Genomic DNA, 22,735 nt, shown 5'->3' on the forward strand with positions numbered 1-22,735 from the left:
CACCCTTGTTTGGGAAGAGACCAGTTACATTCTCTCCTATATTTTCTTCTCTCCTCACTTCCTTTCCCAACAAGTGGAAGAATGCAAAGACCATGCCAGTTTTTCTTCATGTTATCATCCTAACTAGTATACTTCCATCTTTTCTTTCCCATAAAATAGAATTCTTGAGTTGACCACTTCCACTATTGCACCATTTAACTTATTGATCAACATTTGCTGATCATGTTGCTTCTTCTGAAATATTCTATGATTTCTTTCCTTCCATACCTCCCAAAGCACTAAGGAGAAATGATCCAAAGACCTCAAAATAAATTGTTATTACCTAACTTTGGCCAATCTTGGAAAAGTGCCATAATATTATTTGGTAGGGCTACGAACCACCCATATTTAGTGCATAGCCACTGCCAACATTTTTTCTCAAAGGAGAAATTGAGAAGATTATGATTGATGGTCTCTTCATTTTTTTCATGAAGGGGACAGAGATGGGCCATCAAACTCACTTTTTATAAAAAAATATGTTAAAGTTTTTCCTCTTAAGTATTGGCCATGTAAACTTACCTTCTTTTGGTAGGCATAGCTTACTCCAACAAGGGCGAGTTGGAATCGCTATTTTGTTAAATACTTGGAATCTTTATTAATAAGACAATTTTACTAAAATTATTAAAACAATTTCAAAAAAAGTCAGTTCTATTAAATTTTTCATATTTAATTTATAAAATTTTTAAAATTATCAATTATAATAAGTTAATTTTACTATTTAGTAGTTCACAAAATGAATTTAAATTTTACTATTTATATAACAATGAAATATGCTATCTATTGAGTTTCCTATTTGACATTAACAGTCTAATATTTTAATTTTAAAAAAATTTCCATGTAAAATTCCGAGTGGACAAAGGCAAGGGTCTTATCCACAATAGAAGCATTTTGATTGTGTCGCAAGGAAGTAGGCTTCAGGTGAAACAACCACAGTCAAATGCCAGTTTTCTCTGCTGGCATGGAGAAGTACTTACACAAGCGTTAAGGCTCATTTCCTTCACCATAGTGAGGTAGGTGTTGATCCTTGTACAAATGAGACAAATCAATATCATGTTGTGAGGGAACACGAAAGGCTTGATGAGAAAGTTTCTAATTGGATCTCCGATGCTTCAACAATAGGGCTAACTGCTGCAACTCAAATTCACAATACAGAGTCAGATGTGGATATCTCTTCTACAAATGTAGCAGCAGAATATGCTCACAAAAGACCACACTTTGGCATCACAAACCCCATTGGAAGATTATTTGAAAGGCAAGGTTGAGATGCAACTTATCCAACAATTGCATGATTGTTTTTTGCAAATGGAATAGCATTTAATGTTGTTCACTCACCTTTCAACACTGAGATGGTCCATGCCATCTATAAATCATCAACTGGGTATAAACCACCATGGTACGAAAATCTTCACAGTACTTGATATTGAAAAATCACAAATTTATGCACAAATTGCACCAATGAAAAGAATATGGGTGGGCAAATGCTAGAAGTCATCCACTGCTTAATATCACGATAACATGCAGCAAAGGGCCCTATATTTTGATGGCAATAGACTATTTAGCACAAGAGAAAAATGCAAAATTTCTACATAACCAGCTATGTGAGGGAATTAAGGAGGTGGGGGCATCACATGTAATGCAAGTTTTTACAATTACTGCCCCTATTTGTAGAGCAATTAGCAGGTTTGTGCAAAAAAGGTACAGCATATATTTTGGACCCCATGTGTGCTTTTGTTGAATAATGCACTCAAAAGACATTGGCAAGTTCCAATGGATTATAGATGTCATGGACAAGGGGAGGACAAAATAGATGTTCATATGCAACCATCACTAGGCACAAGCCATCTATCATAAATTTGGAAAGGTGAAACTACTCAAACCTACTAATACACATTTTTCTTATTATTTTATTCTTCTTGAGTGCCTTTATGAAGTAAAAGGAGATTTTTGTTCTACAATTGTTAGTGATGCATGGGCATCTTGGAGACAATCTGCATCATATACTGCAACTGAGGTGAGAGGTATAGTTCTTGATGATCTTTTTTGGGCTGATGTGAAATTTGTTGTGACTTTATCAAGCCCATATGTGAGTTGATCAGATTTGCAGATTTTGATAAAGCGTGTTTGGGAGAAGTCTATGAAGCAATAGATTCCATATGTGAGAGTCAAGAAAATAATTAATGGAAAAGATCCTTCTTTGTTATTTTGATACAGGAAAAAATACAAGGAAGACGGAACAAGCTTAACGCACCTCTTCACTATGCTACTTATGCGCTTAGTCCTAAATGGTATGATAGATGTGGAACTAATAAGAGAGCTCCATTCAGAATAGAGAGGTAACAAAAGGATAATGGGCTGTAATAAAAGACTTATGGCCATGGTGAGGATGCTTCAATTCATAGGAGTCAATCGAAAAAGTTTTCAGGTGGCAAAGGTGATTTTGGTTTCATTGAAGATATATATGATATAAAAATAAAGATAGACCCTATAAAGATGGTGGAACCATTTAGGTGAAACCCTTGAATTGAAATCATTTGCAATAAGATTGCTCTCACAAGTAGCTAGTGTTAGTGTAAATAATTAATTATTATTACACTTTACTTAAGTTTACTTAGGCTAAATGCATTATTTTATTATTTATCATATAGACACCTAGAAGTATGCATAGTTAGATGAGTTGTCTTGTTGACGACACAAGAGTTTGCATAATCATTTGAGTTGTCATGTAGACAACACAATTGTTCGCATTCTAATTAAGCACATGGTGTCTACAACATCTCTTTATGAGATACACCTCGGTATTCTTATCCCCTCATCATGCACTAACTTCTGAGCTCAATGGAGGATAATCAACTCTTGGTGGACATGTGCTTAGTTGTGAGGCTTATCACTTTGCTAACTCCTAGTAGGTCTAGAGGCCTTTATATATAGGCACCTCTAGTGTGTATGTACACATATGATATTCATTCTTATGGTTATTCTGATCATCCATTATTGGTCCATATTGTGCTAGTGTTTGAGCTTCTTGATCTTGGTGTTATTTTGCCCTAAGGCAAATTCTTACATGGTATCAGAGCTATACCAAATTCTTACAGCTAGCACTTCATCTTTTGATAGAAATTCAAGCACATACGGGTTCATTTATTCACTAAAGAGAACTAGGTGTACAAACATAGCTCACTTCATCTTTTCTCTCCTAAAGATCATGGATACAATGAGGGTCCTTCAGAAAAATGGGATCAAATTTTCCCTAATGGAGTAGCTACAGCCATTGTGTATGAAGTGGTTGAAGCAGATGGCCTAAGTTATTTACTCCATGCTATTCTACCAACAAAGGAACCTAAGTTAGAGAGTAATGAATTTTTGGAGAGCATCATAGCTGAGGACCTTGATATGGATAATCAAGGGACATAAGAGTAGATGGTAGATTAACTTTTTTTTTTCACTTTTTAGTTTGCATATTAGCTTTATGTTTATGAAGCTTATTTTAATATGTAATCAGTTTGAAACTTGGATACAATAATAATAGATTGTATGCCATTTTGATTTGTGTACTTCATTTTCAAAGTTAATGTTTAACACTAAACTTGATCATTGTTCTTCTTTTGAAAATTCAATGTCACTATGTTTTTAGATTTGTTTCAAAAATTAAGTTGTATTAAAAAATATTGGCATCTCCAAGTACCTTGATCTCCTGTTTGAAAAAATATATTTGGACAGGCAATTATCACCACCCTACATAGCTAATGAGAAGGTAGCCTATCCTTCCTCCCCCTCCTTTTCCTCCAAATTAATGCTAGAGTTGGGTACACCCATATGTCTAGTACAGCCCTCATTTCTAGAGATTGAAGACAGCTAGCCACATCATATATAGGAGTATATTGCCCCATCATCTTGAACAAGCCAGAATCTATCTTGCCTAATAGCATATCATTAGTTCCTTTTCCTGCCCTTAAAATAGTGTGGATCAATAAGTTCTAAATGAAACTCAATTTCATCATTGCTCACATCACACTTTCACCATGTCATTTAGGCTTCTCGAACAATGTTTTTGAAGAGCTTGTATTTCTCATTCAGTATGCATGCTATTATGGTCCTTCAGTCTATCAATTGCATGTTATTTGTAGATACTACAACCTAAGCTGGTGCATGTCGTACTAGTACTAGCACCTATCTTTAGAGTACCCAAGTACCCCTATCTCTGTGCAACCTCAAAAACAAGTTAGTTTCAAAAACATGTTTATAAACAAAACAAAAAACTACTTGCATACATAGTTTCCCTTCAATTATAAGACTGTGAAAAATGATGTGTCATAAAATTTTGTATCTTTAGAAAGGAGATAAAAAATTGATTACGAGGGGGGTACAGGGTAGGGGGTGGGTGGGGGTGGTGGGTGAGGTATTGGGATCTAGCTCAAGTTTTCTGACATAGACATCATTGTTGCACAACTTCCTACAAAATACCTTTATATAAGGTAGCTTGTACCATAGTTTAAGAACTCTACAAAATATCGCAAGAATCACAAAATATCGAGAGTCCATTGTGGAGATGAAATAAATGGGCCATATATCCGCACAAATATTTTCCAAAAATCTTTGCGTTTTATTTTACTTGATATCACGCAAAATACCAAAAATTGCTCCCAAATATCGTTGACTAGTCATTGTGTGGTCAACACGAAATAGTTTTAAGGTAAAATTAAAGTTGTCGCCACGAGTGAGGAAAGCTTCCCAGGAAGGAAAAACCACAGAGGAAAAACAACACCACATGCCACAACCATATGTCACTCCAAAACGACATCTTGGACTCACGATGCCACTCAGAAATGATAGCCTAGACTCGGAAACAACAATCAGGAGTCTTCTGTAAAGTTGGGATTTCTGATTTCATTTTTTTCATATTTCTCAATTTATTTTTAAGTCATTTTTTTCATGTTTCTCGATATTTATTTATAATTAGTAATTATGAATATTTTTCTGTATTTATTTGCAATACAGTATTTTGTGTTTCTATTTTTAAAATGAATATTTATTATTTATTAGTTATAATAATTAATTATTGATCTTACTATATAATATTGGAGTCTGGTATAATTATAATTCTTAATTTAATTTCATAATACTATTTATAAATTGTATAATACTGGTTACCGCTGCCAGTAGTTATAAATATCAATTTTATCTATTTTATAATTTTTATAGATATATAGTTACTAGTAATATTTACTAGTACCTAGATAACTACAAAAAATTATAAATAAAGTTTAGTTTATAATATATTTAATATTTAATATTTATAAATGTTACTTATTATATCATTATATCTTCTAAAAATTTGGTGTATGTATGCATTTTTAAGAATATTTTAAGAAATTGTATATTTTCAAATGTTCGATAAAGTACTGATTTATTGCCGATTTTTTTGCCGAGTTTTTGCTGTTTCAAGAGTTTCAAAAAATTTAGGTCAGCCAAGTTATCACCAAAACTAAATTTTTAAACTATGGCTTGTACAATGCGTGGCTCGTGGAAGTGTAACTTATTGTGGTTTAGGTGAAATTGAATAAAATGTTAGACTTTGATGCTTTTAATGAAGATTACTAAATATTGATTGTAATTGTCATTGTGTTGGCATTTGACAATTCATTGAATAATGACTTATCAATACTTCCATTTCTGCAAATTATGAGTTAATAATTATTTTTAATTATTAGCAATTATGAGTATGATTAATTGACAATGAAATTTTTCAATACACATGTACACACACACACATACACCCAAGGTTAAAAAGTCGGTCCACAATACTAAGTTTCGATACCCATGCCCAAACAAGTAACTTAAGAGTTTAAAGATTTATGTAATACAAGTTATCTTCAAAAGTTGTTAGTTTCCATTCTATTACACCATTACCTTTGTAAGGTTCCCTAGAGAGGCGAGGGGTAGGAAGTATCCAGGAACTAGGGGAGTTGCAAGCTCAAAAATACTGCAAACAAACCACAGAATACTTTAGTTTCTTTATTTAGAGAAAATAAGGACATTCAACATAAACTTATGTCAAGAAAGCTAAAGCAGAATGGGGGTGGAAGTAGGGATCACGCAGAGTTAACCTGCCTGCACTGCCAACAAAATCCGCGTACATTCGCCATTGCTTTGGATCATCATCAAAAAGACCTCCAAATCGTCCGCCTGAGGCATGATGAACATGATTAATAATTTTCAAAACTAAAATTTTGAATATGATTTTTCAGGTTAGTGAAGAATAGTTAATTACAGACCAATAAATAAGCGACCAATAGCTCCAAGCCCATCCTTAGATACCCACCTATTTATCAATTTTACAAAATCTTTAGCTATATAAAAATACATACATCAAGATCTACAATGAGCTGGAAAACATAATTTGACAAGGAGAAACCACTGCAATACAAACTATTAGAAAGAGAAATTTTTGAGATCCAGCAAATTATAGCTAATGTGAAATATTGAAATTCATTATGAAAACACATTGAAACTATAAAACTTGATCATTAGGAAAGATAATATGATCTTGTTACTTGATTTGAAATCAGCAAATCCAATTATATGTTCCATAGCAAATTACATGGATTGATTATAAATTATCAGTTTTATAATATAATGTTTTTGATTAAAAGTGATTGTGTAGGGAAATCAATCAGGTGGTTAATTAATTCATTAACACCAAAGACCTCATTTTATGTTCTTCACTAAAGAGAGGTTCGATTAATCTAAATTCAGGCAGTACTGCTCTTTATATGTTTCTAATGCCGGCAGATCAGTGGTAATAATTTTAATACAATGAGGATATAAAGCTGAATAGTATCTCAGCTTATTGCTCACTACCTGGAAGTCAAGTAGATGAGATAATAGATTCCAAAAGAATGATGGTCTATGCAATATTGCAAATAGAAGCAAGCTCAAATTAGAGTCGGCAGATTCAAACAGATAAAATATCTAACAAAAACGTTCTAAATATTTATGATAATAATGACCATTCACCATTCTGCAGCAAACAAATAAAATATAAGAACCTTACCATGAGAGAGAAAAAGATATTAAAAATTAAAACCTCTAAATCAGAGGTTAATACTTTTCCAATGGCATATCTCTAAATGTTTTGACAAGTGTAAGGTTCCAAAAGGAGTTACACTAGAATGCTCTCAGATGCCCTTCAATTTGCTCTCACTATCTCAAATTGCATGAGACTTAGAACTTAAACCATGAACAACATAAGAGTGCTGTAATAACCCCAGTTGATTATAACTTCAACAAACACCAAATTCTTTTATAATTTAGTTGTTTGACATTTTCTCAAACACTTTGCAAGCAAGCTCTGATACCACTGTAAAGACTCAATATGCTCCAATAGAATTACCAGTGTCAATGAACAATATTTCTATATGTCTTTGTTTTATTTAATTTTCAATAGATATCATGAGTGCATGGAAAATACTGAATATAACCATTCAACTCCAGCAATTACCCATAATTGTATTAGAGGAAGAAAAGACAATATTTGTTAGAATAACATAAACCAAATTTTCAGAATTTAAAACTATGATGAAACCTGGTTTTCTCCATAGCACAATTCCTTGTATTTGCGGATTGAAAGGAGAACCCAATATATATCACAAAGGTGGCTCTTTAACACAATACCACCCTTTAACAATCTTAAAGCAAGCCAAATACAGTCTGCCTTAATCCGTACTGCTCCCAATTCTGCAAATTGCAGCCAAGATAGGGATGACAACCAGATGAATTGCAGATCGCAGAAGGTCCCAGCAGAATGTGAGACAATGCAAGGTGTTGGGATAGCGTTTGTCTTAGCCAATTAACCTGTCCAGCAACCTTCATCCTCACAGCTTGGCGTCCAGCTGATAATAATCTCAGATGCAGCCCAATGATGAAAAAATGAAGCCTCCAAATATCAGATTTGACCACCAATATAAGCTCTCAGCAGTAAAGCGAAAAACATTCACACTTATAATCTTTTCAGTAGTATTCTCCTTGGCCACAGTATGCTACAGTAAGGAAAATATCTAGCGAATTTTAAATCCACTATACTTCAACAATGGAATGAAAACACTTCTTAGATACAGTGATGAACAGGAGAAAAGTTAGGCAATCTTAGCTATACCTCAGCAACTAAATTGCAAATGCAATTCTCAGAATTTCCAACCCTTATACATCAGCAAGGGCATACAATTCAAAACCCAGGAAAAAGCCATGAAGGCACAAAATCAAATATAAAATCAAGTGTGCTTTTCTCAACAAATGGGCTTGTATTTATAACCTCCATATGCCCTTTTGTTGCCAAAATGTAGCTTCACTCAAGAAGCTTCACCACACAACATTAATTAGAAGCTTCCGTTAGATTCTTTCACTTGATTTGGCTTAACTAATTAATAAATGACTCTTTCCAATGATAACTCAACCTTCAACTTAAGTGAAATTATAAAGTTAAATTATAACTTTATAATAAGCCATTTAATTATTTAATAATAATTTGGCCACTAAAAATATAATAACTCCCAAAATAGTCATCATTTAAATAGGTTGTCTGCAATAAGAGTCATACCTATTATTTCTCCATGTGACCAAATGCAATTTCCAAAAATAGAAAGGGTCCATCTCAATCAACACCTGACCTACGACAAATAGTAAGTACACAAAACTAAACCTAAACGAAGTCTAATCTGAGCTAGACGAAGACCAACTGATAGCTTACTAAATTGTGGATAAGACAAGACCTTCCGAAGTCAAGCCACTACCACAAAAGACCTTCTATTCACAATTACTAGCCTACAAGGATCTCAATAATAGGCTAATCTCTCAAATTCCGATACCAACAAAAATGGGGAAATTACAAGTGCATGGGGAGAACCTAATTTATGATCTAATATTAGACTTCCTTAGCTACCATATTTATCTTGCCAACTCCGAGCCTCATTGTTTATGCTAGACACCATAGTTCAAAATATCGCTATCGTCAACATATAGCTAAGGGCAAGAAAAAAGATATCAAGAAATGTTGGAGAAAAGTCAAAAACTTCTTAGGAAATTATTAGGAACATGAAATTTGTTTTTCCAATCTTGATGGAACCTTCTTTCTCCTTTTTTCCCTTTCTCTCCTCTCTAAATTTGTTTTACCAGTCAAAAAAAAGTGTTTTTCCCTTTTCCAGCACATCCCTGCCTATAACAGGCCTGTGGGTGGTAAGTTTTCTATTTATCGCAATAAAACAAAAAAAAATTGCCGATATTTTACCAAGTTCTTGCTGGTATTTTGAAACTGCTCTCCAATAACTCATCTTTGATAAGTTTGTGTTACTTCTTGGGAGCCAAAAAAATATTATGACAAGTAGACTTATTGCGGATATATTTGTGATACTTTGAACTATACATTACACAACATAGGGGTCTAGTGAAATTTTTTAACCCAATAAGCATTATCTTCTCATGAGCAATACATTGCTTTTAATTTCTTATTTTGAAATTACATAATTTGGATCCTGCAAGATATTAAAGAATTAAACTAGTCCAAGATTATCAAAATTGGGTAAGTGCAACATGATCAATCACTTTGGAATTACTATAATTCAAGTAGATCCTTTAACAAAAAAATTAATATTTTATGTATTTAAGATTAAAGAATAATCTTGCAATATATACCATATTGTTTTACCTTTCATTTGACAAAAAAGAAGCCAACTAATTCTATAAACTAAAGGAAAATTAAAATTGGTATTTAGAATCATGAACAACACCAAAATTTATAATAAATTGTAATGCATGGAATGTAAGAATATTGTACTAATATATGTCACTAAAAATATCTGTTGGTGAAATTTTAGAAAGAAACAAAACTTTTTGCCACATGAAACAGATTTTGATATCATTTGACATTTAAATTTAGAAAATTTCAATGTTGAAGAATGCCTTCAGAATCCTTTAGAACCAACAATATCATGGACTTTATTCTCAATTGCAGTAACTAAGATTGCCAGAATAAAGATAAGTCCTAACTGGTTACCCTGTAGGGTAAAGTTCAACACATACGAGAATGCAAAGTAAATGTAATAGAACAGATATAATACAGAGAAATTACATGTGCATTTCCATTAATGTCATCAATGCTTACAATATATCAGAATTACACAGGCGATACTTCTATTTCATCATGACAACAACAACAACATCAACCTCACTCGAAGACAAATACATAAACATATATAGATGTGTTGAGCGGTGTGAGTGCTAACGGTCGGCAACTGTCACCCAACTACCTAGCCCTTGACAACACTAACTAGCATTAATTACACTAATTGCCCAATAAAATTACCACCCCCAAAAAGAAAGTCATCTCTAGACGAAACCCAACAAAATGGAACTGACACGACTACAAAAGAAATCAAGGAGGATGTGGGGGCTAAGAGAGCATCCCTAGTAAGGAAGGTACCATTGGTGGTGTAGATGATGCCAACCATGATCTGTTGGTGGTGTAGATGATGCCAACCATGATCTTAAATCGTACCCCAGCTCACTCTGTAGCCTCAAGTATCTTACCACTAACATCTGCCATTCTCAAGCAGATGTCATCATGAATGCTACCTAGCTCCAAGAGCTCCTTATCCTCCTTGTCTATCTCCTCCATAGCTCCAACAAGGTGAGTCTCCACTACCACCCACTCAACCTTCCAATGGTTTAACTACACCCTCACATGCCCTCCCAGTCCTTTTTTGAGCCAACCGTGCCTCCCACACTACCAACTAACCCGTGTTAAATCAACTCCTCTACCTCTTAAAGTCAACTAGCCAACTCCTCCTAGGCAGTTAATGTTGTCATTCGTGCAGCCTTGACCCTTGAGGAACACGGCTTCCATTACATCTTGCTTTTTTGATCTTCATGCTGATACAAGATGTGCAATGTTCCAACCCTTGACAAACACGGCTTCTATTACATCTTGTTTTTTTGGTCTTCATGTTGCTACAAGATGTGCAATGTTTTACAATTGTTGTGCTTAAGTTCAGTGGAAACATCTCGAATTGAAATATGAATATGTATGCTTGATTGTTTCATTGAGTTTTTTCGACCATTTTTGTCTTGAAAACAATCTATACGTATAATCATTTTTTAACCTCCTTGTAGGCTCTATTATGCGATCATGCTTGCTTAGTGTCCTTCCTTCTTTGCATGCATAAAACCAACTCTTCAAGTGGGGGAAAACCTTTAAAATGGGGATTTTTGGGAGCATTGCATAAGGAGTACAGCTAGAAACTCTTCAGACAATGAATAGACATGTAAGTTTAAGCTCAAAATATGTGCTTATGTGGTGGAAAAACCCAAAAATGGGTTTTTGGAGGGCAATAGCATGAGCGGACAACAAGCTTTATGTAGAAAATACATGACAAATAGGCAACATAACATTTACTTATAATGAACTATTATGTTTCATCATAAGCAAGTGTGCAAGCAACCACCATCATGATTTTTAAGTCATATGGCAGCGATATAACAAGCTCAAATGAAGTGCGTGCAAGCGTGTAGGTAGGCTTTTTGGATGCAAAAGCATGTTACAAAATGAACTTGCTTCCTTGGTAGTTTCATTCAAGAATGGGGTTTTTTAATCCTAACTGCATATGCAAGCAAGATGAAGCGCTTGCATATGCAACTTGGAGCTAGATAGAATATAGGAGCCCATATTATATACAAAACAAATGCAAATCTAAAAATGAAATGAAGAGATTTATAAACAACAAAATGAAAGAACACATATATAAAACTTTGCCCTATGAAATTCACAAGAGATTTTACCTCTTTCCACCTAAAACAAGAGAAGTCTCTTTAAATCTTTAAGCAAAATCTGAAGCAAATCCAAGATATTTTCGGATTTGGATAAGATAAGATAAATTTATTAATGTCCAACAAGACATCACAAAATGGTCAAGGGACTAAAAGCATACAACGAAGACAACAGCTAGCAACAAGAACACCAAATGGTGATTGGAAAAAGAACAAATAAGAGAGCAAGAGAGCCACGAAGGAAGGCAAAAGGTCCTTCCTAGACAGGAAAAGTCCAGCACCGAAGCATAAGGTCCAAAGCAAGGGTGAGCCCTAGACTATATTGCAAGATTGAGTGTTAAATAGACATCGAATCTTGACTCAATCTTTGCAAAATTTGAGTCAAAATTTGTAGCTTGCCAAGTATAGGAAGTTGGAGATTAAAAAGGCATCATTTTAGCAACCGTTTTGACCAAGCAATCTACAATATGCAATGCATATTTAAAATGGTGTCCAAAGCATTATATTCACTTGAAAAGGATTGTATGCAAGCTGGAAATGATAAATAATGCTTTAGATCTTACCTTGAGCCAAAGACTCGAAATTTTGAAAAAGGAAAATGCTCAAACACAAGGCAATTTTTGGCAAAAACATGCCCTAGATGGGTTGTAGAATGAGAAAAAACCTCTTTAATCTGCACTTTTGAGTAGCTAAGAATGATCCTTGGGTGATTTCATGCAAAAACGACCCTATGGGAAGCAAAACCCATCAAATATTACCAAGATATGAGTGATTTTTGCTGCGAAATCCCATTTTTTCTCAAAAATGCCCAAATAAAGTGGGTTTTTGCAATAAGAAAAAACATGTTCTTTTGCTCTCCAAATCCCCACTTTATGAGTTTATAGTGCAAATGAAAGCAAAGACATGTTTTTAAAATGCAAATGCACATGCTTTTGCCTTTAAAATCCCCACCATTTTGAGTTTCTAGTGTTAATAAAAATAATGATGCGTATTTTAGAATAGAAAAGCATGTGCATTTCACTTCAAAAACTCCACCATATGATTTAACATGTCAAAATGCCTCTTCTGAATAAGTATAGATGGGATTTTGAGATGCAAAAACACATGTAGTTTAAAATACATATGCTTTTGGTGTAATGTTCCTGTTATAAAATAAATAATAAATTAAACTTTGTAACGGGCCGATTGATTTATTTTATCTCAGACCAATTTTTATTTTGTTTTTGATGTTTGTCACCATTGGCTATCTTTGTACACCCTCGGAAAGGTTTCCCCGATGGGTATTTAAGCACGGCTTGTAGGAAGTCTATAGGCATGCTTTGGATTATACTTTCTCTATATTGCAAATTCCTGTTGGGGATTCTCTATTGTCGCCATTTCGAAAGTGAGAGACCTTCCCTATTTGGCTCATGTGGTTTCGGTGGGATTCAACCCTCACCCTATTCTGTTGTTGCTTGTAATACTTCGCTCGGATCTAGCAAGTCGGAGCACCATCTTATTGCAAATAACTATTGGTTCGATCTATTTGTTGTTCTATGCACTTCCATTTTGTATTCCACCAACGTTCGGTGTTTTCTGTATATGAGCAATATTGTGTTTCAGTCACCATCTATGTATCTCACACCCATACAACCCTCTCCCATCATTTCTGTACCGAATCACATCAATTGCACTTTCGTACAACCTTGTTATAGTCATCGTACGGACTCTCTAAAGTCATCGTATGGCCTGCTTAAAGCCACCATACGCCCTTCCCTAAATGTTGTACGGTCCTTCTAATACCTATACGTACAAACTATAATCCTATATAGTCAACTTGTATACCATACAGCCACCTTCCAGCTACATTCCGTACGGCATCTGGGCACATAGTAGGCATTTTGGATTTACAGTATGGTCTTCAATTTGTATGGCTTCTACCTCATCTTTCCTGATTTGGTGTATGGTAGCCGTACGGCCTCCACTCCCATAGCATTCATAGGGGAAAAACGTCCTTCCAGGCAACATATCCGTATGGCCAATCAAGCATTTGCAGCTCGGGGTTGTTTGGAACATTATATTTGGGCTCTCAAATTCCCCACCTTTATGTATTTTAAACACAAGTCAAAAAATACATTAATGCACTTTTAAAGTGCAATAACATGTGCTTTTGGGTTCAAACTCCCCACTTAAAGAATGTAAGTGATATAAAACTATGTTATTTCTTATAGAAGTCCACCTATATGTATTTTGGCAGTGGTTTTTTTAATAGGTATTTGCATGTTGATATATGCTATGAGTGATAAAAACCCTAGCATTGTACATTTTAAATGTCTTGTGTAATTAAATTTAATATAACTATAGTTTTCAATAAAGTAACATGAAAATAGATTTAAAAAGGCTAATGTCATAAAATATTAAAAACTATGGTCAAATCAACTCAGGATGAGCTGAGATTTTAAAACGGACATCAAAATCCACTTTAATTATTAAATGTAGTTTTATTTTGTCCAACTGCCAATAAGAAGTCCAAATTTAGAGTTATTTTAATCATGATGTGTTGTCACCCTTGAAAACCCCACCGTTTCCTTCATGGCTTGAGCTAGCCAACTGCATTTGAAGCCTTCGCTCAAAATGAGCAGGATAACAAGCAAATATTTTGCAAATTACTTCCCGTAAAATGGCATCAAAACAAGTACTCAAAATATTCGTTTTTTTTTTTTGAAAAGATTTTGAATGAAAATTTTCCTGGACTTTAGAAAAATATTTTTTTATGTGCACTGTTTTGGGCTGTGATATATTTAAAACATGTCTAGGATTTTATTTTTGTAGGGTGTCGATTTAAGTTCAGTTTATGCATCCTTCTTCAAGCTGCCTATGCAACCACATCCTCCATTTTTTCGTGGTCCTTTTTGTGCAAGTCCAAATCGCATTTGTATTGCCATTTTTCTGGGGCCATGATCTGCAGATTTTCGGCTTTGTTCATGGGTTTTCCAACTATATTTGTGGGTAATTTTTTTGCAACAACTTTCTACTGCATTTTTCCTCCAGATTGTGGATAGTTTTACTATGTTTGGTGTCGTCTAGGGTTTCTAACACCCTCAATATAAGATCAGCCCCTTGAATCTTCTATTTCTTCCTACGAAATCCGTCATTTTTTAAGCTTGTTTGGAGTCATGTACATTTTTTTGAAACCCTAAATTTCTCTACCAGATCCAAAATAATTTATAGAATCTTGAGGGGTTTTCAAGAGCTCAATTTGAGTTCTCATTCATTTTTCTAGGTCCCTCAATTTTCAAGCCAATGGATCCAGAATCTAATAGGATATTCCTTATGGGATTTTAAGCTCTCTTCTAGGTGCCTTTTCATTTCGTTTGGGTCTTTCAAATTTTTGCCTTGAAGTATGTGCATTCACAGATTTTCATGCTTTTTAATTGAAAAATGTGCTATGGCGTCTTTCAGATATATATTGCTCAAGGGTAATTAGAAGTTCAATGGTTGGAATTATGGCACATGGAGGCAGCTAATGGTAACATTCTTTGGATATCAAAATACTGATTAGATTGTCCTGGACTCCTGGTGTTGCACAGTGTCTGACTATGGATGGTACTAATCAAGATACATTTGATCAGAATAATTGGGAGGCGGTGATGCTTCTCGAATTATCTGCAGTTGATGATCGCTCACACAAATTGCATCCGACAAGACATCTATTGCGATATAATAGCATGTCAAGAAACTTCATGAGACTTCAGAAAAAAGCAAGGCCTTCTTTCTCAAGAACACTTTGTTTTCTATTCTCATGGATGAGCGAAAATTGCTCCAAGAACACTTGAATAAGATTCAAGAAATCCGTGATAAGTTGCTTTCCATTGGACGCAAGATGGAGGAAGGGGACATTGTGGTAATCACCCTAAAAAATTTACCCAAGTCCTATGAAAATTTTATCGAGACTCTCAACATCACTTCTATTTGTGTTGATCTAAAGTTCACAAATCTATGCACACTTCTACTTCAGCAAGATTAGTGAAAACAACATTTCAATAGCAGTTCTAGCTCCACCTCCACAAGAAAAAGTCTTTGCTCCTAAATCTTTTCAAAAGGATAAAGGGCAAGTCTCGTTCACAGCAAAACTCCTTCGCTCCAACATCAGAAGGCTTCAAGAAAAAGGACATTCAATGCAACTATTGCCACAAGGATTGTCACATGAAGGTTGAATGTCAGAAACGCTTAGCTACCCTATCTAAGCAATCTAGTTTGCAACCAAAAGAAAACAGTGCAGAGCACACTAAGTAGACAGAATATGACTTTTACACCTTCATAGCTAAAAGACCTATAGATCATATGAAGTTTTCCTAGTACATTGATTCAAGTGCCTCTCGTCATTTCACCCACTGTAGAGACTGGTTCACTGACTAGTAGCCATTTTCAGATTCAGTTATTTTTGGAGGGGACGAGTACACTATTGTCGACAAAGTCAACATTCAAATTCAATCTGCTAGGAGGAATCTCATTTTCTTTGATGTGTACTACATTCCAAGGATGGTACTAAATCTACTCTCAGTCAATCAGTTGCTGGGACACTCTTCATGGTTGGATGTCATATTCAATTCACATCAATGCACCATCAGTGATAAGGAGACCAATCTGTTGTTGCAGTTAGTCTTAAGGATCATGGTCTTTGTAGACTTGCTAATTCTGGTGATTCTCGGGACTTAGATACGGCTACTAGGAAGTCTTCTATCAGTTCACTTTGGCATCGGTAGTATGGGTGTGCATTATCTCTCTCAACTTGCTCAAGAAGAGCTTGTCCTCAAATTGTCAAATATTCAGACTCAGCAGCTTGGAGTTTGTGATACATGCAAGGTTGGAAAGCAACATCACACACCTATCAAAAGTGGTGATTCATGGCGGGCTTCTCAAGTACTTCAACTTGTTTATGCCGATATTTGCGGCCTTGTGGTCACACCTGTGTTTGTTGATGATTTCAGTAGAAAAAAAGTGGGTTTATTTTCTTAAAAAGAAATCAAAAGCATTTACTGTATTTTAGAAGTTTAAACCTCTAATTGAACAAAGAGTCTAGGAAACCTATTATTGCTCTTAGGTCAAATAATGAGGGGCAAGGTGGAGGGGGTTTTCTAATGAAGTCTCTAGTTTCTGTAATATTCATGACATCAAACGCTAGTTAACCACACCCCACACACCACAGGAGAACAGTGCAGTTAAGCATCGAAACAAAACAATCACTGAGATGGTTTGATCTATGCTTGAACAGAGACATGTTCCAAAGAAGTTTTGGGCCAAAGTTGTTAATACTATAGTTTAACTTTTTAACATGTCACCCACTGTAGTGGTCAAAGGTAAGACTTCGGAAGAGGCTTGGTTTGCAAGCCCAAAATTGGTTACCTAAAGGTTTATGGCTTTCTTGTCTATGCTTGAATCCTAGATACATTACACAACAATTTGGATGCCAAGAGTCAGAAACTCATGCTTACTAGATACAATAGTCTTCGCAAAGCCTACCGCTTGCTCAACACTGAGACATCTTGTCTCCTGTATGGTGGTGATGTACTCTTTGATGAGCACCGAGGGCAATTCATGCATGTTTCTCTTGTTCTTGATCCAGCAGATCAGCCTATGAAGTCTCATGAATTGGGAGTTCATCTTCCATTAGGTCCACATGATGGGAGGGCTCCAAAATCTCCTACAGCTCCAATTATACTAGTGATTCCTATACAGACACCTTTGGCTTCTCTTGCAAGATCACCTAGATATGCAGATACTTCACTTGATTTTGATCCAAACTCTTCTGATGAAGAACCTAATCATAGAGAATCTCCTAATACTAATATTGGTCCTTCTCCTCTCCTACATAAGTGGTGGGCTAAGACACTTGTTAATCTTCGAGATGATTAGTTCATTAATGGGAGAACTGCTTAGAAAATGAGAAAACCTATAGAGTAAGTTAATTTTGCTCTCACGGCCAACATTTATAGTGTATTTGAACCTCAACCATGCTCTAAGGCTAAAGGAATTCTAGAGTGGGAACAAGCCATGACATTTGAACACCAGACCCTACTGAAGAATCACACATGGATCCTTTTTGATCTTCCACCAAGGAAGAAATCCATTGGTTGCAAATAGGTCTACAAAATAAAATACAAATCTGATGATACTTTGAATAAGTACAAAGCTTGTTTTTCTAAATGCGAAGGTATTGATTATGAGGAGATCTTTGCTCCTACAACAAAGATAAGCACTATCAAATTAGTCCTAGCCATAGAAACACACTTTGGCTGGAAGGTCCATCAAGTGGATGTTAAAAGTGCTTTTCCTGAATGGTGACCTACAAGAAGAGGTCTACATGATGCAGCCTCCTTGTTTCAATTTTGCTGGTAAAGAACACCATGTTCTTAGATTGGTGAAAGCTCTTTATGGTTTGAAGCAAGCCCCTAGGGCATGGTACATGAAAATTGAGAAATACCTCAATGATCAAGGCCTCCAAAGGAGTTCTTCAAGCTCAAATTTGTACATCAAGACTACTACCAATGACATGTTATCCTTCTGGTCATTTATGTGGATGATTTTATCATCAATCGCAGTTCAACGGCTTTGTTTCATGGAATAAAACAGAGTTTATGCCAGTCTTTTGATATGAATGAGCTTGGGCTTATGTACTATTGCCTAGGTGTTGAGGTTTGGTAGCAACCTTCCGATATAGTCATTTCTTACTACAAATATGCCAAAGCTCTATTCAACATCTTTTGTATGCAAGGTTGCAAGCCTGCCTCTACACCCATGGAGAAAGGTCTGAAGTTATCAACCAAGTCTGCTTCTCTTCTAGTTGATAATATTATATACAAGCAACAAGTAGGCAATCTCATTTACCTCTTTGCTACTAAACCTGATATTAGCTTTGTAGTCAGCTATATGTCACACTTTATGACAACTCCCAAGACTAATCATTGGACGGTAGCAAAGCATGTGCTTCGTTATGGGTGTTGGTTCCCAAAACCACAGATTGGAAATCCAAGAGCTTGTCAACTCTCCAACAAGATTCACCAATCAATTCTGGCCAATGAATTGGAATCACCTTGATTCCCTTGCACTTTAGGCTTCACTACACCTATGCGAGTAAACCTTCACCTCAAACACTAACTGATTGGTTCAAGACTTTTCTATAGAGAATTTAAGCCTTGTGAGTTCTTTGGCTCGCAAAATCCTTTAACTCAATCAAAATTAAGTTGAGTGCTTGCTTGAAATAATTGAATGTTTTGTACATGGTTCTTGACAATTGGTTTGATGCTTATAAGAAGGAAGATATATAGATTTTATGACTTCAAATATAAGCCCAATAATAATACTTCAATGATTCAAAAGACCAATGCCTTTGCTTATTCCGGCAAAAAAGTCAACTACAATGAAGATTTTCGCGTACAACTTTATAAAGTTCTACACACTTATTATGTCAACAATTTAATAATCAAGATGTGATAGATGAAATATATATGCAATTTTAAATTAGTCCAGATTGACCTTTAACTCGTATGGTAGGGAGACAAACTGGACAAAAATACATAAACAATTCAATATTTCACTATATCTATTATGTGTTAAAGGAAAGGATCTCTACAAATGTGCTAAGAACAACCTATATTTCTATGTCTTCCAAGTGTAGATCCAAATGGATATATATATACATATATATAGAGAGAGAGAGAGGAGTAGAAGAGACATGTTGAAGTGACATGTCTTTATGTTAATCAATATTGGTTATGGTGAGTTAATAATCATTAGACATAATTAATATATGTATATATGTAATTTATGATTAATCAAATGCAATAATGTTTAACCAATAACCACTAGAGATTGACTCTAGATCAATTCAATTTGACTAAAGCTAAAACTTTAACACTCCCTCTTAGTGAGGGAGGATTGAATCATTTATGTTTCATTACCTTAGTGATATTCACTTGATATGTGCACTAATGTCAAATAAGTGATGTCTATCAAGAGAATAAGTTATCTGATTTCTGACGCTTTGGTACAACTACTTAATGAAGTCGATCAAATAAGTAATCATAATGTCATGAACTCTATCATGACAAGTATCATGATACCTAACACTCCGAGACAGCAACTTAATGTAGTCTAATCATGATACATTCATGATCATGACTTCGGGCACTTTGGACAACAACTTAATGTAGTCTTTCATGATAACAGTCCAACTATTAATAAGATCGTCACACCTTTAAATAGCTACCTTCTATATATACATATATATATATCAACAAAAGATCATCACCTTTGATGTCATAATCCACATGTGCAAAATAGTAACCACCATGAACCAAGTCAGAGGGTGGAACAAAGGTTTTTGCCTCACACTTCTCTCTCAAAAGGAGATTACATTACGAAGAATTTCACTTCGAACTTCTACCTTATAGAGAAGAAATCATTAACAAGGGATCACACCTCAAAATTTCTCCCTTTGAACAATGATCCTAGGAAGTCAAGTCCTCTAGTTACTCCATTAGAAGCTATCTTTGCCCAAGGATGTCTGTTGAACTCCCTTTGAATATAATATCAATCTTTTGACTTTCTAGTGATAAGTCATTATTTCCTCATGATGTACACAGGGGCAGGCCCATCAAAATCATGAAGTCAAGTCCTCTAGTTACTCCATTAGAAGCTATCTTTGCCCAAGGATGTCTGTTGAACTCCCTTTGAATATAATATCAATCTTTTGACTTTCTAGTGATAAGTCATTATTTCCTCATAATGTACACAGGAGCAGGCCCATCAAAATCATGAAGTCAAGTCCTCTAGTTACTCCATTAGAAGCTATCTTTGCCCAAGGATGTCTGTTGAACTCCCTTTGAATATAATATCAATCTTTTGACTTTCTAGTGATAAGTCATTATTTCCTCATGATGTACACAGAGGCAGGCCCATCAAATTCATGAAGTCACACCCATGTATTTTTCAGACTCCCTCTGAGTATTAATCTTCTAAGCTCCTACGTTGATTTATCAAGCTTGATCATCAGATGACTAATGAGTTCTAGATCACAACTTCTATGGAGCTACTGTCATGAGATTGAGTCTACACAATATGCCTAATGTACCATTCTTCTTTTCCTACAAGATCATCTTTAGATACAAGGGAAATAGCTTGTATAGTACATATAGAAATACGTATAAGAGAGACTATAATGAATAGATAGATGTAATACATAAGAATAATAAATACTTATCTATACATCAACATCCTTGATACTAATTTCTCCAATGAAGATCCATATGCATCAAATTAGAAAATATCTCCAATGGGGAATGAAACATTGGTTAAGGTAATTACTCACAACCCCCACAATGTAAAATTTTCACATACTTCATTATTATAGAGTTTTTTATTTTATATGATGATGTTCAGGGGCAAATAAGAAACTGTCTCCATATAAGCATTTGTTAAATAATGGGAATAAAACATTCGTTATTATTCCCCATTCAATGTAAAATTCCCACTCATTGTATTTTATATAGTTTTCAATCTTTCAAAGACAGATCATCAGAAGAAGTTGATGTTTTATTCAAAGTTCTTTATCCCTTCTAGTAAAACATGGGACAAAGATTCACAAGTGTATGGCTAGGAATTTCATAATGGTTGTGTCAAATGTTACATTCCTCCATAATAAGAAACAACATTGTTTTGCATGTCACTAGAATTAATGCTAAGCATTAGAAATGCACAAATTTACAAGTTATAGTAATCTTAGTCATTGGAGTAATCATTATTTCAAGAGTCCATAATAGTAATTATTTATCCTTGCTATGAGCAGAATCAATCTTTTCCAAGGATGATAATCTTTTTTTAAATGGCTTCAATATTTCCCTTCTCCACTTTTTCTACCATTGGAGTTGTGTTAACAACCTCAATATTTGCAAGTTTGGTTTATTACTATAGATATGAAAGTTATCGGTAATCCTCACTTTGGTACATGACTAGTGATATTCTCGAATTCCCTAAGAGGAATTATTATCTCAAATACAACTATTAACCTCTTATATCTTATAATGTTTAACTTGATAATCCTAACATTCAATACATTTTCATATGGTTACATCTAGACTATACAGAGAATGTATTTTCTGACTTATGGGATAGTCATATGGTAAGTATTCAATAAACTTCAACTTCTAGTCAAAGATACCTATATACCTTTTGTCTTTATATGTTGAGTGCTGATTTCTAACTGTGTTCGCTATCTGCAATCTTTCCTCCTTCTGACTCTGTTAATGTAAGGTATTGGCTTTCTATATTTCTTAATAGTTGTAACAATTCTCGACTATATCTTCCATTACTTTTATTGCCACCAATAATTGTAGTATAAAGAGATTTGAAATTATATCTATCATTGGGGTTGAATCTATCCTTTTTCAAAGGATCAACTTATAGTAATAGGAGTTGTTGATTGAAATATCTACATCTCTCCAACACATTGAATCCAATGCTAGCTGATTGTGTGTTTACTGTGTTTGTCTTAGCAGTATCTGATCTTTTAATCCCTCTCTTCCTATTTTCCTTTGTTCAAATATTACTTAATCCCTGTATTGTTTTATCGGTGATTGTATCTTCCTGTTTATATTTTCTTTATTCCTTTTCTAATTCAATGTTCATGTTTGTTCTTTGTTGGATATTTGCAGTGTTGGATATTTTCTATTGATTAATGTTCTCTCTCCTTTGCAATTTAAGATTGACATATTTCTTTAGATCACATAGTTGTAAATCTCCGAATCTATCCAGTCATTTATTCCCTATCTGTGATTTCTATTCTCGATGATGTGTCATATATATATATATATATATATATATGTGTGTGTGTATGTATGTATGT

At 34.6% G+C, this 22,735-nt stretch overlaps 1 protein-coding gene across 2 annotated transcripts in view; it reads right to left on the reverse strand.

Moving 5' to 3' along the window:
• Positions 1-22,735, reverse strand: part of RUS5 (root UVB sensitive protein (Protein of unknown function, DUF647)) — a 165,636-nt gene that overhangs the window by 34,993 nt on the left and 107,908 nt on the right. For both annotated transcript variants that reach the window (XM_089803951.1, XM_089803952.1), the window contains exons 6-8: positions 6,312-6,358; positions 6,144-6,222; positions 5,947-6,019 (exon numbers count right to left, since the gene is read on the reverse strand). In XM_089803951.1, the coding sequence (XP_089660077.1) occupies positions 5,947-6,019; positions 6,144-6,222; positions 6,312-6,358 (199 nt within the window). The remainder of the gene's footprint in view (positions 1-5,946; positions 6,020-6,143; positions 6,223-6,311; positions 6,359-22,735) is intronic.

This window comes from Cupressus sempervirens, chromosome 10, assembly GCF_028749045.1.
Source record: "Cupressus sempervirens isolate cs-2001-9-10 chromosome 10, ASM2874904v1, whole genome shotgun sequence".
Taxonomy (NCBI): Eukaryota; Viridiplantae; Streptophyta; class Pinopsida; order Cupressales; family Cupressaceae; genus Cupressus; species Cupressus sempervirens.